This window comes from Chionomys nivalis, chromosome 8 (assembly GCF_950005125.1).
Source record: "Chionomys nivalis chromosome 8, mChiNiv1.1, whole genome shotgun sequence".
NCBI lineage: Eukaryota > Metazoa > Chordata > Mammalia > Rodentia > Cricetidae > Chionomys > Chionomys nivalis.
Window position 1 is genome coordinate 18407477 of NC_080093.1, and position 14730 is coordinate 18422206.

General features: G+C 52.0%; 1 protein-coding gene across 1 annotated transcript; it reads left to right on the forward strand.

Annotated features, from left to right (window-relative positions):
• The first annotated feature begins 2354 nt into the window (after positions 1–2354).
• Sfrp5 (secreted frizzled related protein 5) lies at positions 2355–7091 on the forward strand. Its single transcript, XM_057778662.1, has 3 exons — positions 2355–3036; positions 4864–4941; positions 6219–7091. Exons 1-3 carry the CDS (start codon positions 2517–2519, stop codon positions 6563–6565), a joined length of 945 nt encoding a protein of 314 aa, XP_057634645.1. The 5' UTR covers positions 2355–2516; the 3' UTR covers positions 6566–7091.
• Positions 7092–14730: the final 7639 nt, after the last annotated feature.

Below are 14730 nucleotides of genomic sequence, written 5' to 3' on the forward strand. Positions count from 1 at the left end.
GGTAAAGTAGGCACATGCCCCTCTTCAAGGAGGCTCCCAACCCAGCTTCACTGCCCAGTGGAACCTGAGCTGCCAGGCCCAGACAGGCTTGCTTTCTGGCCATGGGTTGGCCTTACATAACCAGCCAGAGGAACAATGCCCACCTCTGTCCAGGTCATCCATAACAGCGCCAAAAACAGCCCAGCCAAACCAGGAGGTTCAGGAGCCAACACCTTACACACCACCTGGGAGGCCCAAGGCCGCTGTAAGTGTCCACAACCACACCTACCCTACAGCATACAAGACGACCACAAGATGGCCAGGCCAGAGATGAGGCAGAGAGTGGATCACAGAGGGAGCCGTGCTGTTCTCAGAGCTCACATCAAGTCCTGTCCAAGGCATCTCAGAGGATGCTCAGAACAAGTCAAAGGCTCGTTTCTGGGGGTATCTGACATTCCCAGTTGCTCTGTGCTTGTGGGCGCTGCACGCGGCCATCCGTTCACCGTCCTTGCCCATCACAATAACTCCAGTGGAGGTTTATCTACCTTATGAAGGAGCTGAAGGTCAGAATCCCTCTTATTTGCCCCAGGCCACACAGGTAGATGGGGAGGAGGGCCAGAATTCCAAGCTGGCTTTCTAATGCAGGCACATTACTGCCCTCCACGGCTTGGCTCCATGGTGCCCAGTCCTTCACCCTCCAAATGGTCGTCTACAGGGCCTCTCGGTGCTGCACATTCAAGGAGGAAGGGAAGGGAAGCTCCCAACTGGCTCAACTGCCTCAACCAGCACATCAGAGGCATCGTGTCCCACCGTGGGCTCGACTCCATCATTTCTCACTCCTCTGCTCTGCCTACTGTCTTGTTCTCGCAGCTGCATCAGCTACATCCAGGACAGAGTCCTTTGCACCTGATATCAGGCACATAGCGGGAGCTCTCTGTGTTGGGGGTACTAAGGCCTGGCCCCCACCTCTCTCCACGACCACTCCGTGGGCAGACGGATTGGAAGCCAGGAGCCCTGGAAATATTGAGGAGCAGCGAGAAAAGGTGAGGAGAATTGAGGAGAAGCACTCCTTCCGGTAGAATCAGGCCCCCTTCTCCCAATTCTGCTTCTCCCCACCCCGCTCCACCCCATCCCACTCCCGCTATCCAAGCCCTCTTAAGAGGCTCCTCCCCAGAGGGGAGGCCAGAGAGCAAGGGGGGACCCACAAAGTCTGCTCCCACAAGCCACCTCTCCAGTTCTTCTCACAGGAAAGTCGCAGAAGACAGGACCCAGACTGACAAAAGAAAGACACCAAGTGTGGGGTTCTGGATGTCACCCTTCTGATGTCTGCTTGTTTTTCTCCACCCGTAGTGTTTCCTACCCCAGGTTGGCCTCTATCTTCACAAATAACAGTGAAGTCCTCCCTCTTCTTTGGAGTCTAACACTTGAATTCAAAGGCTGCCTTCTTCGGCACATGAGCTGGTGTCCCTGGGACAATTATCTCCACTGCTCTGAACCCTCAGAATCCAGGCCTCTTGCTTGTTTCTGTGCTCTGACTCTGAAACCAGACTACCCAGATCCAATGGCCAGTTCTAATTCCTTGTCTGCCCTCAGCTTCAGTGTCTTTATCTGTAAAGTGGTGGTGATAATGGTACCTGCCCTCCTAACAGCGTTACCGTGGGAATTAAATGAGCTAGTTTATGAAATGTGCCTACAGCAGTCTCCAGGCACAGTTAGCACCCACTGGATGCGAACTTTCATTAGAAAGAGGCCTTGGTAAGGTTCTGCAGTGTGCCGCGGTGTCCATGGCACTTAGTAGGAGCCCATTAAATAGAAGCCAAAATTCCCGTCACCCCACCCCCTTGACTGCCATAACTGGGTCTGCTATCCCACTAGGCTGCAAGGTGCCTGGCTCTGGGCAGAAACTCAATGGATACTTGAAGACCTCAGGATAAAGCTCTGCCCGACTGGCCAGGAGGGTGTGGATGGTCAAGAGACTCCAATATCAGAGAAGAGCAATGGAGGTGTTGGAGAAGCGAAACCAGAGCCGAGCAGGGAAAGGCCCAGGCAGAGAGATAAGCGGGTGAAGTGAGTGAGAAAAGGAGCAGGAGAGACTGTGGCGGAGAGAGATAAGAAGGATGGAGAAGAGGCCAAGGGTGAGGAAAATGCCGAGCCCCAGGAAGAGGTACAAGGAAAGGGTCTGGGCTGCGGCAGGGGAATAGTTGACCGGCCAGGGTCGCACAGTGGGGCGGGGCGGGAACCGGACAGGAACACGGAGGGAAGGATTCCAGAGTTCCTTCCAGGTCCGCCAACCCGGGGCGAGAGTGGGGTGGGGGGGACCAACGACTGCAGATTGGCTAGGGCACAGCGAGGTCTGGGCTGGAGCCCCGAGGTGGGAGGTGCCTGGATCACTCCGGCAGCAGAGCGGAGCAGAGGCTGCCACCTACTTGGACGACCCGAACAGCGGGGACGGCTGCAGGGACCATCCCGGCCGGGGAGCACACGGGGCAACCGGGTGACGAGCACCGAGCCGTCGGGGCGGGCGGCGACATCCAGCCATGAGGGTGGTGGGGGGCGCGCGGACGGCCGCCCTGGCGCTGCTGCTCGGGGCACTGCATGGGGCTCCGGCGCGGGGCCAGGAGTACGACTACTATGGCTGGCAGGCGGAGCCGCTGCACGGCCGTTCCTACTCCAAGCCACCGCAATGCCTCGACATTCCGGCCGATCTGCCACTCTGCCACACGGTGGGTTACAAGCGCATGCGGCTGCCCAACCTGCTGGAGCACGAGAGCCTAGCCGAGGTAAAGCAGCAGGCGAGCAGCTGGCTGCCACTGCTGGCCAAGCGCTGCCACTCAGACACCCAGGTCTTCCTCTGCTCGCTCTTCGCGCCCGTCTGCCTAGACCGGCCCATCTACCCGTGCCGCTCGCTATGCGAGGCCGTGCGCGCCGGCTGCGCACCGCTCATGGAGGCCTACGGCTTCCCCTGGCCCGAGATGCTGCACTGCCACAAGTTCCCCCTGGACAACGACCTCTGCATCGCGGTACAATTCGGACACCTGCCTGCCACCGCGCCTCCAGGTATAGCGCCGCCACCGCCGCCCCGCGCACCCCGATGGTCCGGCGGGCAGCAACCTGGGAACCGACAGATGCCGCTCCCCAAACCCTTATTTGCACGCCCGGATAGGTGCCAAGCCCTTACACACACAGCACGCGCACGCACACACCACATATGTCCCGTGCTCAGTGATTGTCTCAATTCTCCTTCCCACCTGAATGAACTTGAGACTCTGGATATATCCTGGCTCGTTATCTCCCCACTCTGACCAGTGCCTAGTGCAGCTCACAGCACGCCCGCTTCCCCAAGCTGCTGAATCCCTGGGTGTCTTGGGGGCGACCCCATAAATGCTTTATTGCCTTCCTCGTCTATACAATGCTTGTGGTCGCTCGCTAGACGGTGTCTTTGACCTGAATTGCAGGCGCGCCCAGACAAGCACTTCTCCCCGACGATGTGGGAACTGGGAAGAGGCCGGTGTGGTTAGGGAAGAGCTGAGGACCCTTCGTTTCTATGCCTGGAACCCCAACTTCTCCAGTTCCTAGTCTGGGTATCTTTGGGGTACTTAACTTTTCTGAGCCTCTTCTCCCTGACAGTAAAGCCCCAGCCCCTTGAGCTCCGAAGTCCTGCTTCCCGCCGGCACCTTGATGCCATTGCTGCCATCGTGACTGATTTCTGCTTGATCTCAGCTGCGCTTTTACTGTGCTGTTCTCAAAACTGCCCCAAGGTTGGAGGCCACACCTCCTCCTCCTCCTCCTTTCTCCGAGAATGCAGGTCCCCTTCCAAACTGGCCTAGGCCCCTAACACTCTACCCTGGGTGACACCCAGCAGGCAATCTTTGCCTGGGCAGCTAGCATGGCAGAGCAAGAGCTCCCATGAGACCCCATGGCTGGAACAAGCAAAGCTCCATTCCCCTTTTCCTTCTCTCTCCACTCCCCAAAAAGCAGCTGGGCCCCTCCTCACACCCCTGCACCCCATCTCTCAAAACTTATGTTCACTGCTTAGTCTTAAAATGCTCTCTCTCCTCCTTCTCCCTCTCCATGGAGTTCTGGGAGGGGAAAGTCCCTGTGTTGGAGGCTGAAAGTCACAGGCAAGCAGGAATAAAGCCAGTCAAGCAAGAAATCCACAGTCCCCAGAAGTCCCCACAGGTTCCTTTTACGGTTTCTTTGGAGCCCAAACAAGAACAGCACGAGAAATCAGGAATCTTAGGCTCAGAACCCGTCCTGGCCCTGCCTTGCTACACCATGACCCTCTCTCCCTGAGAGGCTTGCTCACCTGGAGGAAGGCACAAAAGGGAACACAAACAGAGGTCAGATGGGGGCAAGGCTGGACAATAGACAGACTGTAGAAAGGTGTATGTGTGACCAACAGGTGACATTCAGATGCTTCACATAAAAATGAGTCGAGTGGGCTTTCTTTGAGAAATTCTAAATTAATGCTGTTTTGCTCTGCTGACCGCCCACGTGCCTGACCTCCGCAACACATCTGCCCTGGCCATAGAGCAGGACCACAGCCATGAGCCCTAAGCTTTGCTACCTTCATTACTCATATTACACCTTGTTCCTTCGCTGTGAGTAAGGCAGCATCCACTTCACAAGCGAAGTATTAGATGGGATAAAATTTAGAACATAGTGCATGGTCTGGCAGCCGCTGCCGTGGGGAAACAATACCCGCCTCGCCATAGTGTCCCTACACTCTACGATCTCTAGAATTGTCGCAGCCACTCAGTCATTGCCACCACCCCATGTCTGGGTAGGAATCACAGAGCAGCTTTTGTGAGGAGGGAGGTTGTTGGAGGAGACTGTGCCGTTACGGCTGTTTGGGATTCCACCCACTCTGCGCTCTCTCTTCAGTGATCAAGATCTGTGCCCAGTGTGAGATGGAGGACAGTGCTGACGGCCTCATGGAACAGATGTGCTCCAGCGACTTTGGTGAGTATGGGCTCTCAGGACCACCGCCCCGACACTGCCCCAGCAGCCTGGTTCAGAGCCAACCCCATGTTGAGAGAGCTGGGCTGGCCTTTTTAAGAGATGCAAGCTTAGCCAGAGATGGATGGGACCCTCACAGGACACAGGACCCCAGGATAGGAGAGTCCCCTGTCTGCTGGAATCTCTTCTGAGTACCCAGTGTTCCTCTGGCCAAGATGGGTTGTGACCGACTTTCCCCATTGCTTCATCTTGGACCCTTCCTATCCTGGGACAACTGAACTAAGCCAGTTGGGACCAAGCTCACTGTGGGGCACAGATTTCTACATGTGATCTTTGCGAAGTTCATTCTGTTTTGTGTCCTAGCCTCCTCATCTATAAAAATAGGAGAAAGAGCAATGATGAAATCCTGACTTAGAGGAGTCTTTATGTTGGTAGCCTCTTTGGAAAGAAAATGCTATTATAACTGCAGAGGGTAGGGAAGGAGGGGAAAAGGAGAAGAGGTTTTAGGCCAATTCCCTTTCTGAGTGGGCAGAGTTATTCTCTGGCTTCTTGAGAGATGGAGACTAGCTGCAGGAGCGTGAAGCTGGCTAGAGGGCCTCAGCCAGGACTCCTGACCTTAGCTGTATTGGGTCACTTGTGAGTGACCTGGATGATGACTCAAGCCACAGGCCTGGACTTTACCTCCCTACCCTAAACATTCACTCACACTCCTACACATACCACAACATACTTCCACACAGACACACAACATACATTCTGTGCCCACACTCCTCTCTCTCTCTCTCTCTCTCTCTCTCTCTCTCTCTCTCTCTCTCACACACACACACACACACACACAGAAATCCTATCAGAACACCCCCAAGGGATAGCAGAAACCAGTAACCCTGTATCACAAAGACGTCCTCCAGATGGGCAGCTGCCACCGAGTGGGGATCCCATCTCTGAAGACTCACCCCCCCCCCCCGCATGAGTGTTATGAGCACTCTGGTTCTGAAGCTGGGTGGTCTTAATGGGATTTGGGCTCCAGAACTCAGGCAGGACACACCCTTCTCATCCCTATGTCGCCCTACTGTCCTTTGAAGTGAAAAACCTGGCCACAATGTCCATAGAAGGCCAGCCCACAGGAGCTTCAAACACATGGATGTAACCTCATGAGTCCTGCCATCCAAGCCCCACACCTCAACAGGCTCCCCAAGAGTGTCCTGGTATCAACTTAGGGCTCCTGCTGTTCCCAGCAAAGGCGACACTTTCCAGACCACCCCTTGCCCTCCTTTCCACAGTGGTCAAGATGCGCATTAAGGAGATCAAGATAGACAATGGGGACCGGAAGTTGATTGGAGCCCAGAAGAAGAAGAAACTGCTCAAGGCAGGCCCCTTAAAGCGCAAGGACACCAAGAAGCTGGTCCTGCACATGAAGAACGGCGCGGGCTGCCCCTGCCCACAGCTGGACAGCCTCACAGGCAGCTTCCTGGTCATGGGCCGCAAAGTAGAGGGGCAGCTGCTGCTGGTGGCCGTCTACCGCTGGGACAAGAAGAACAAGGAAATGAAGTTTGCGGTCAAGTTCATGTTCTCCTACCCCTGTTCGCTCTACTACCCTTTTTTCTATGGGGCAGCTGAACCCCACTGAAGGACCGTCCTCCTTGCCCTAGCCAGCCAGCTGTGCCTTGCCCTCTGTCCCTGCCCACCTGGCCCCACCCCAACTCCCAGGCTAACCCAGCCCCTGGCAAAGGTAGCTTCGTGCAGCTACTACTTGCTCAGGCTCCCTCTTTGACTTGAGGGTCCTGGAATCCTGGGGTCTATTGGGGGCTCCCACTCTCAAGGGAGGGACTTTCTCTTCTGGGGGAAGCCCAGAAAGCAGGCAGAGGAGAATAACGTGAAGGAAGGATGCAGGGCCTCCCGCAGCCTGGGGAGGGAGTTTCCAGGAAGAACAGCGGGACCTGAGGGGACAGCTTCCCCCCCACAGGCCTCCATGTCCTCCAGCCACACCCACTCCTCCTCTAGAGCCCTGCTGGACAGGAGTGCGGCTCAGCAGCTTCAGGCGTTGCCCCATGAGCTTGCCTCCGGTTCTTGCCTCAGCGCCCCACACCCTCTGTCCCAAACCTGACAATAAATTATTGCTACTGCTGTGAGACCACTGGTTTTAGACTACAGGTTTGGTTCTTAATATTTTTTTTAAGTTTTTAATTAAATAAAAGAAACTTGTTGCTTTGTATCAGGTAATTTCTTTATCCAGTAGCTCTGAAGAGGCCGGGGCTAGGGAGGTTCAGATGACATTGAGTGAGTGACCTCCTTGGAAAGTCTAAGAAAGGCAATGTTCCCCAAGGACACAAGGGCAGGGTCACCCTCACCTCCCAACCACTAAGTAAGGAACAGAGATGACCACCCTTTTGTCCCTAAGGAGGGACAGAAGTGGCAAGCTTCCCAACCTGATCCCACAGTCAGAAGACAGTCCTACTCGGCAGTTCCTGATCAGAAGGGTCTAAGAAGGCCACAGGTAACAATATCGCTTCTCCCCTGGGGTGCCCAGATACTCCTGGACACTGGTCCTGACACACAGGTGACAGATACTTTAGATTGACACTACTCTAAATATGCCCGGGGCCAGCAACACCTGTTACCCAGGAACTAGCTAAAAACACAGAATCTCAGAGGGCTGAGGAATGCCTGCCACTCAGAAAGAGTACTTGCCTGGGAATTTTGACACTTGGGCTCCACTCAAACTTGCTGTAATGGAAACTGCTTTGTTATTTTTAGAATACTACTGGGGATCAAACCCAAGAATCTGCATTTTGACACATAAACCTTAGCCCATCTACAGAGCATTTAACAAATACTGGGCCCCATTCCCATGCAATGTAAACAGGACCTCTGCCAAGCACCAAAAAAAAAAAAAAAAAAACAGGGTTTTGCCACCTAGTGGCATGCAGGATCTGGGAGCTATTGCCAGGACAAAGAAACCTAAGCGGGGAGAGGGAGGCCTGGGGTCCACACAGCAACTTTAAGGTCCAGGAGCAAGAATGCGAGAACGCTTAGAGGTGAGAGGTCACTGTCATGCAAACGACCAGCATCTGGAAGGAGCCCACTGTGGGGACCAGGTGGGGTCCCTCAGCAGATGTGAAAAGACCAGACAGATGTCCACAGAGCAGGGAGCAGGCACCCTGAGAGCCTTTCCCACCAGAAGTAGTCGAGGCCTGCTGCTCCTCTTGATGCAGTGGCTACCCGGGGAAGGAGGACTCTGCCAGCTCTGGAAGTGTACTCCCTAGGGAAGATGTCACCTGGGAAAACAGAGGTGGTAGCATGGCCAGAAAGGCCACTGGCAGGAACTAAGGTGGGCCAGATGAAATGCCCTCCACAGGGGCATCACTAGCAGGTGGCCTGACCGCTTGTCCATAAATCACCTCTGGGCAGTCAGGTGGCCTGTGCCCAGGCAGCAGAGGCCTAATTGTGCCTCCTCAGTGAGAGAAGACTGCTGCCACCCACCCTGCCCAAACCCTGCCCAGCATGCCCAGATCCCTGAATCTGCCCCTTGTCTCCCAGCCTCCTGCTCTAACCAAATATTTACAGGCACTTCTTTCGTCCACCAGGCGAGATTATTTTTCCACCAAGCACACAGGACTCTGGCCACCTCTGGCTGAAGTACAATGCTGAGCTCTGTGGTCGGAGAGGGCTCCCTCAGCCCATTCCAGTGAGCCCAGGAAGGCTCTCCCCACCACTCCAAAAAAGGGACCTGGCCCTGTGCCCCACCTATTCTGTTCTTTCCCTGCCTAGACTCTCTTCTGGAATGGAGAGAAATTCTCCCCAAGACCAGGGAGCTTCTGCAAGGCCTGGGCCAGTTTTCTTTACCCAGTCCTGCTGGTTGCAATGATTTTCCTCCCAGTGGGCAGGATCCCACACCTGGACTCAAGGACCAGCGAAGACAAGCCTCTGATGCATGGCTAGAACTGAATCCCCCGGCACATGGGACCTCTCCACACAAAAGGTCTAGAGGTATAGTATGGATGTCACTAGTTAGTTCCCGGCCACTTAGCCCCGAAATAATCACACAGAAACTGTATTATTTAAATCACTGCTTGGCCCATTAGCTCTAGCTTCTTATTAGCTAACCTTACATATTAATTTAACCCAACTCCATTAATCTGTGAATTACCACGTGGCTGTGGCTTACCAGGAAAAGTTCCAGCGTCTGTTTCCAGCGAGGCTACGGCTTCTCTCTGACTCCACCCTTCTTTCTGCCAGCATTCAGCTTAGTTTTCCCCGCCTAACTCTGTTCCCCTATAGCTCTGCTATAGGCCCAAAGCAGTTTCTTTATTTATCAATGGTAATCACAGCATACAGAAGGAAATCCCACATCATAGAGGCAGACAGGTGTACGTTGGGGCTGTCTAAGGCTCCAGGCATCTACGTTTATACCATCACAACACAGTTCTCTTCCCGATCCCCATCCTCTTTCAGACAGCAAGACATAGCGCTAAGTCAGGAGCCTCCACCCCTCCGGAGCAGGAGAGTAGCAGGCAAGCAGTCCCAGCTGGTAGACTTCCATTCCCACGCCAGGCCAGAAGTCATGTGACCTACTTGCAGGAGTGCAGAGGAAGTCAAGTTTTCACCTGAATACACGAAGTTCTCCTACAAAACAGGAGCCCACACACTCAGGGTGGGGGAGGGAAAGGCAGTCCAGTTCTGGCCAGGTGACAGTGAGTGCATGGCCTCCTCCCTAGGGTGGCAGAGTGCTGTCAGGTACATGACAGATGCCTGGATGTAACGCACAGATATTGATGGTCGTTAGTGAGTATTCATATTTTTATTAACCCAACAATGCCTGCACATAATAGATGCTCAGTAAAATTCCTAATTCTTTTTAATATTTATTTTTATTTCATTTTCAAGGGTGCTTTGCCTGCACGCATGTTTGTATGAGAGGTTTGGTTCCCCTAGAACTAGGGTTACAGGTAGTTGTGAGCTACCATGTGGGTGCTGGGAGTTGAACCTGGGTCCTCTGGCAGGGCAGTCAGCACTCCTAACCACTGAGTCATCTCTCCAGCCCCCTGATTCTTTATTCAACTAAGATACATGACTGACAAGAAGGCAGAGAAAAGCGTAATTCTTACCTAGAAGCCAGAATTATGGAAACTACATTTGGAGGTTTGTTTACTATAAAAAATATACCCCCTAGGTGGCACATAAGCCAATATTGAGGAAAGATACCTACTGTCACCAAGCTCATGGTGAGTAGCAGGCACTACTCAAAGCAGTTTTGAATTTTTAAGATTTTTTTATGTATATGGTGCTCTATCTGCACATACACCTGCACACCAGAAAAGGGCATCAGATCCCATTATAGATGACTGTGAGCCACCATGTGGTTGCTGGAATTGAACTCTGGACCTCTGAAAGAGCTGCCAACACTCTAAACCCCACACTTCTGCATTCTAATGAAAACCCTCCAGCAGCAATTTTGAGATCAGATCTCACAGAATAGCCCCAACTAGCCCAGAACTCCACTATGTAGACTAACCTGGCCACAAACTCACAGAGATCCACCTGCCTCTGCCCTCAGGTGCTGTGTCACCACCACCCAGAAAGAGGTAGCATATTTTAGTAACAGTTACTACAGTTACTGAAGGTCCATGTTTCAGTGGCACAACATACATGGTGGTGCTAGATTGGACCCCAAAATCCTAACTACTACCCAGGACTTTATTTTTTCAAGACAAGCTTTCTCTGTGTATCCCTGACTGTCCTGGAGACTAGGCCGGCCTCAAACTCACAGAGATCCTCCTGCCTCTGCCTTCCAAGTGCTGAGACTAAAGGAATGGAACACCACCACTTGGTTTACCTAGGACTTCTTAAACACTAAAGAAATGTGTGCTTGCTTCCAGGCAGATATGTAAAATGGGTATATAAATCAAACATTTACTTATAAGCCATAAATCTATTTCAAAATAATCCTTTGGCATACATAAACCGCTTACTAAGGATGAAAGCAAATTTTCACACTAATGGAACAAATGTGCTTGCATTTACATAAGGAATTAAACCTTGGCTGTTTGTAGGATGAATAGCACTTTCTGAGATGGTCAGTTTTGATTTTATAACCAATGCTGAGAATGCTGTTCTGCGTACACACACACAGCACAAAATGGCAGAAGTTATGTTTAAAGACATTTCATAAATTGTTTGAAATTCTGATTTATGATCCAAACCAAAATCCACTAAACAATTTTTAAGAAACTGATGTTAGTGATTTTCTTCTTTTTAAATTGTTACTTGTGCTACGGTACATGTGGAGGCCAGAGAATTGGTTCTCTCTTCCCACCTTGTTGAGGTAGGGTCTCTGGTTCATGCCAGGCTGTTGTGTGCTCCAGGGCAATTCCTCTCTCCTCCTACCTCCTAGAAGTGCTAAGATTACAGATGCACATCTGACTTTTTAACATTGGTTCCAGGGATCAAATTCAGGTGCCCAACTCTTGGGAATATACCCAAGAGATGCCCTATCATACAACAAAAGTACATGCTCAACTATGTTCATAGCAGCATTGTTTATAATAGCCAAAACCTGGAAACAACCTAGATGCCCTTCAATGGAAGAATGGATGAAGAAAGTATGGAATATATACATATTAGAGTACTACTCAGCAGTAAAAAACAATGACTTCTTGAATTTTGCATGCAAATGGACGGAAATAGAAAACACTATCCTGAGTGAGGTAAGCCAGACCCAAAAAGAGGAACATGGGATGTACTCACTCATATTTGGTTTCTAGCCATAAATAAAGGACATTGAGCCTATAGTTCGTGATCCTAGAGAAGCTAAATAAGAAGGTGAACCCAAAGAAAAACATATAAGCATCCTCCTGAATATTAACCTTCATCAGGCGATGAAAGGAGACAGAGACAGAGACCCACATTGCAGCACCGGACTGAAATTTCAAGGTCCAAACCAGGAGCAGAAGGAGAGAGAGCACGAGCAAGGAACTCAGGACCGCGAGGGGGGCACCCACACGCTGAGACAATGGGGATGTTCTATCGGGAACTCACCAAGGCCAGCTGGCCTGGGTCTGAAAAAGCATGGGATAAAACCGGACTCACTGAACATAGCGGACAATGAGAACTACTGAGAACTCAAGAACAATGGCAATGGGTTTTTGATCCTATTGCACGTACTGGCTTTGTGGGAGCCTAGGCAGTTTGGATGCTCACCTTACTAGACCTGGATGGAGGTGGGGGGTCCTTGGACTTCCCATAGGGCAGGGAACCCTGATTGCTCTTAGGGCTGATGAGGGAGGGGGACTTGATTGGGGAAGGGGGAAGGAAATGGGAGGCGGTGGTGGGGAGGAGGCAGAAATCTTTAATTAATAAATAAATAAATAAATTTTTAAAAAATAAATACATGCATAGGGAAAAAACAAAACAAAACAAAAAAACAAATTCAGATGCCCAGCCTACGTGGCTTTGACCTGGTGAACCATCTCACCAGCCCCCAAACACTAATTTCTAAAATCAAATATTCCAACCTAATGCAATCCAAAGACATATTAATTTGATAGTCACACACTGAAGGATCAAATATTAAGTCCTTGTTTTCTGTAAACCATTATGCTCCTGTAAGAGCAGGAACTGGATGGACAGTAAAAACGCTGCCGTTCACAGCATGCAATGGTCTCACATGGGGTGTGGCACGAGGAGCTGCACAGTTCACAGGCTGCATGCTGTGTAGTGCAGTGCACAGGGAGCATGTCGTGTAGTGCAGTACGCAGGGCGCATGCTGTGTAGTGCAGTACACAGGGCGCATGTCGTGTAGTGCAGCGCGCAGGGCGCATGCTGTGTAGTGCAGCGCGCAGGGCGCATGCTGTGTAGTGCAGCGCGCAGGGCGCATGCTGTGTAGTGCAGCGCGCAGGGCGCATGCTGTGTAGTGCAGCGCGCAGGGCGCATGCTGTGTAGTGCAGGGCAGGACAGGGCTCTAGAGCCACCTCCATCTTCATTTACAAGTTTGATTTTGAGTTAATTTTTGGTTGCTCAGCGTCAAAAACCTTTTGCTGTTACCAAACTTTCCACAACCCCACATGCAGTTGCAGGGCGCCACATGGAGCCACAGCCTATAGTTTACAAGTCTGAGGACTAAGTCAAGTGGTGGTGGTGCACATCTTTAATCCCAGCACTCAGAAGGCTGAGGCAGGGGGATCTCTGTGAGTTCAAGGCCAGCCTGGTCTACAGAGCAAGTTTCAGGACAGCCAGGGCTGTTACACAGAGAGACCTTGTCTCAAAAACAAAAACAAACCAAACAAACAAAACAAAAAAACCCACTATTTACTACCTTCTACCTTCTATAGAGGTGGGTCTGAGATCGGTTATGAGCACAAACAACTGTGACAATTGTGCAGACCAGAAGTTGCTCTGATGACACTGCCAAGGGCCTGGACAGAGGCAGAGGAGCCAGCAGGTCCCACCCATCCCGGGTCCCACCCACCCTTACTGTAATCCAGCCTCAGGTCTCCACAAAGCAAGCTCACATCCCACAACTATACAGCCTGCTGGAATCCTGGCTAAAGTTCACTCCTTGGGTAATCTCATGTGGGGGGTGTTTGCTGCTGGAATGTGTGTGGCGGGAGCCCAGTGTCCCAGCCCAGACAGCAGGCTGTGCTGGAGCCCCAAGAAGGCTTGCAGCCAAATGAACCCAGAATCCCAGCCACCAGCAGTGCCAGGGAATGGAATGTGCTGCTGGGGTGTTGCTGGCAGGAGACGGGGTCACTGGGTGCTGGGGAAGGTAGGGGCTCCCATAACAAGGTCACCTCTGTTCTGCTAGGGACTACAGGGCACCCGCAGTGCTTGGTGGGCAGACCCTTCCTGTTAGCGCAGTGGTTAGCTCTTTAGAGAGTGGGGACCAGAATGTGAGGGAGCCGCCCAGAATGTGACCTTTACCCACGCTTCTTGGCCAAAGCTGCTAAGAACACCTGCAGCACAATGCCCATTCCATTTTGGGTGGGTCACTTAACCTCCCGGTGCCTCTATTTACCCATTTAAAACACCCACCAATTAGATGAACCCATGGAGCCGTGGGACACTAAAATGAGCTACTAGCTGAGCTACTGACGAGGCATGCTGCCTGGCAAAGTGGTCTATGAACAGGGCCAACTGTGGAGACACAGACCTCTGAAACGGGAATGAAAATAGGGCTTCATTTGGCTTCAGCCCCAAAGGCTACAGAAGACCCCAAAGTCATCGCCTGTCTGTTCCAGGTCTGCCAAGATTTCCCAAGGGCATCAACACACCAGACCACAGAAGCCTCAACTGGAGCTGAGCTGGAGCCAGGCCTGCAGACCTGCCCTGCCAGGTGCCGGGACTGTCCCTGCTATCTGTCCCCTGCTATCTGTCCCCTGCCCCTGGAAGCCCAAGATCAAACTGGCATGTGGCCAATTCCACAAAGAGCAAGCTGTCATCCGACTTTGAATTCTCCGTACCACGGCTCAATGGTGACATTGCCACCAATCCTGCCGAACCCTGGTGGCTCTGCTCTCTAAGTGGAACTGCATTTAAAGACTGCTTCCCTCGCCTGTTCTCATTCGCACCTCCAGGAAACAGAAAGGGCAAAACCCATTTTCTCACATCTGTGACTACACCTGATAGCCAGCCTTCCTGAGCAGTGACAGTCACCTGTCAACAAGAAGGCATCAATTGTTTCAAACTACACTGGCTCTCCTTGACACTCTGCTCTAAAAAATGATTTAAAATTATCCTCTGGCTTAAAAGAGAAAGCAAAAAGATGATGACCATAAGGACACAAGACAGAGGTACGTG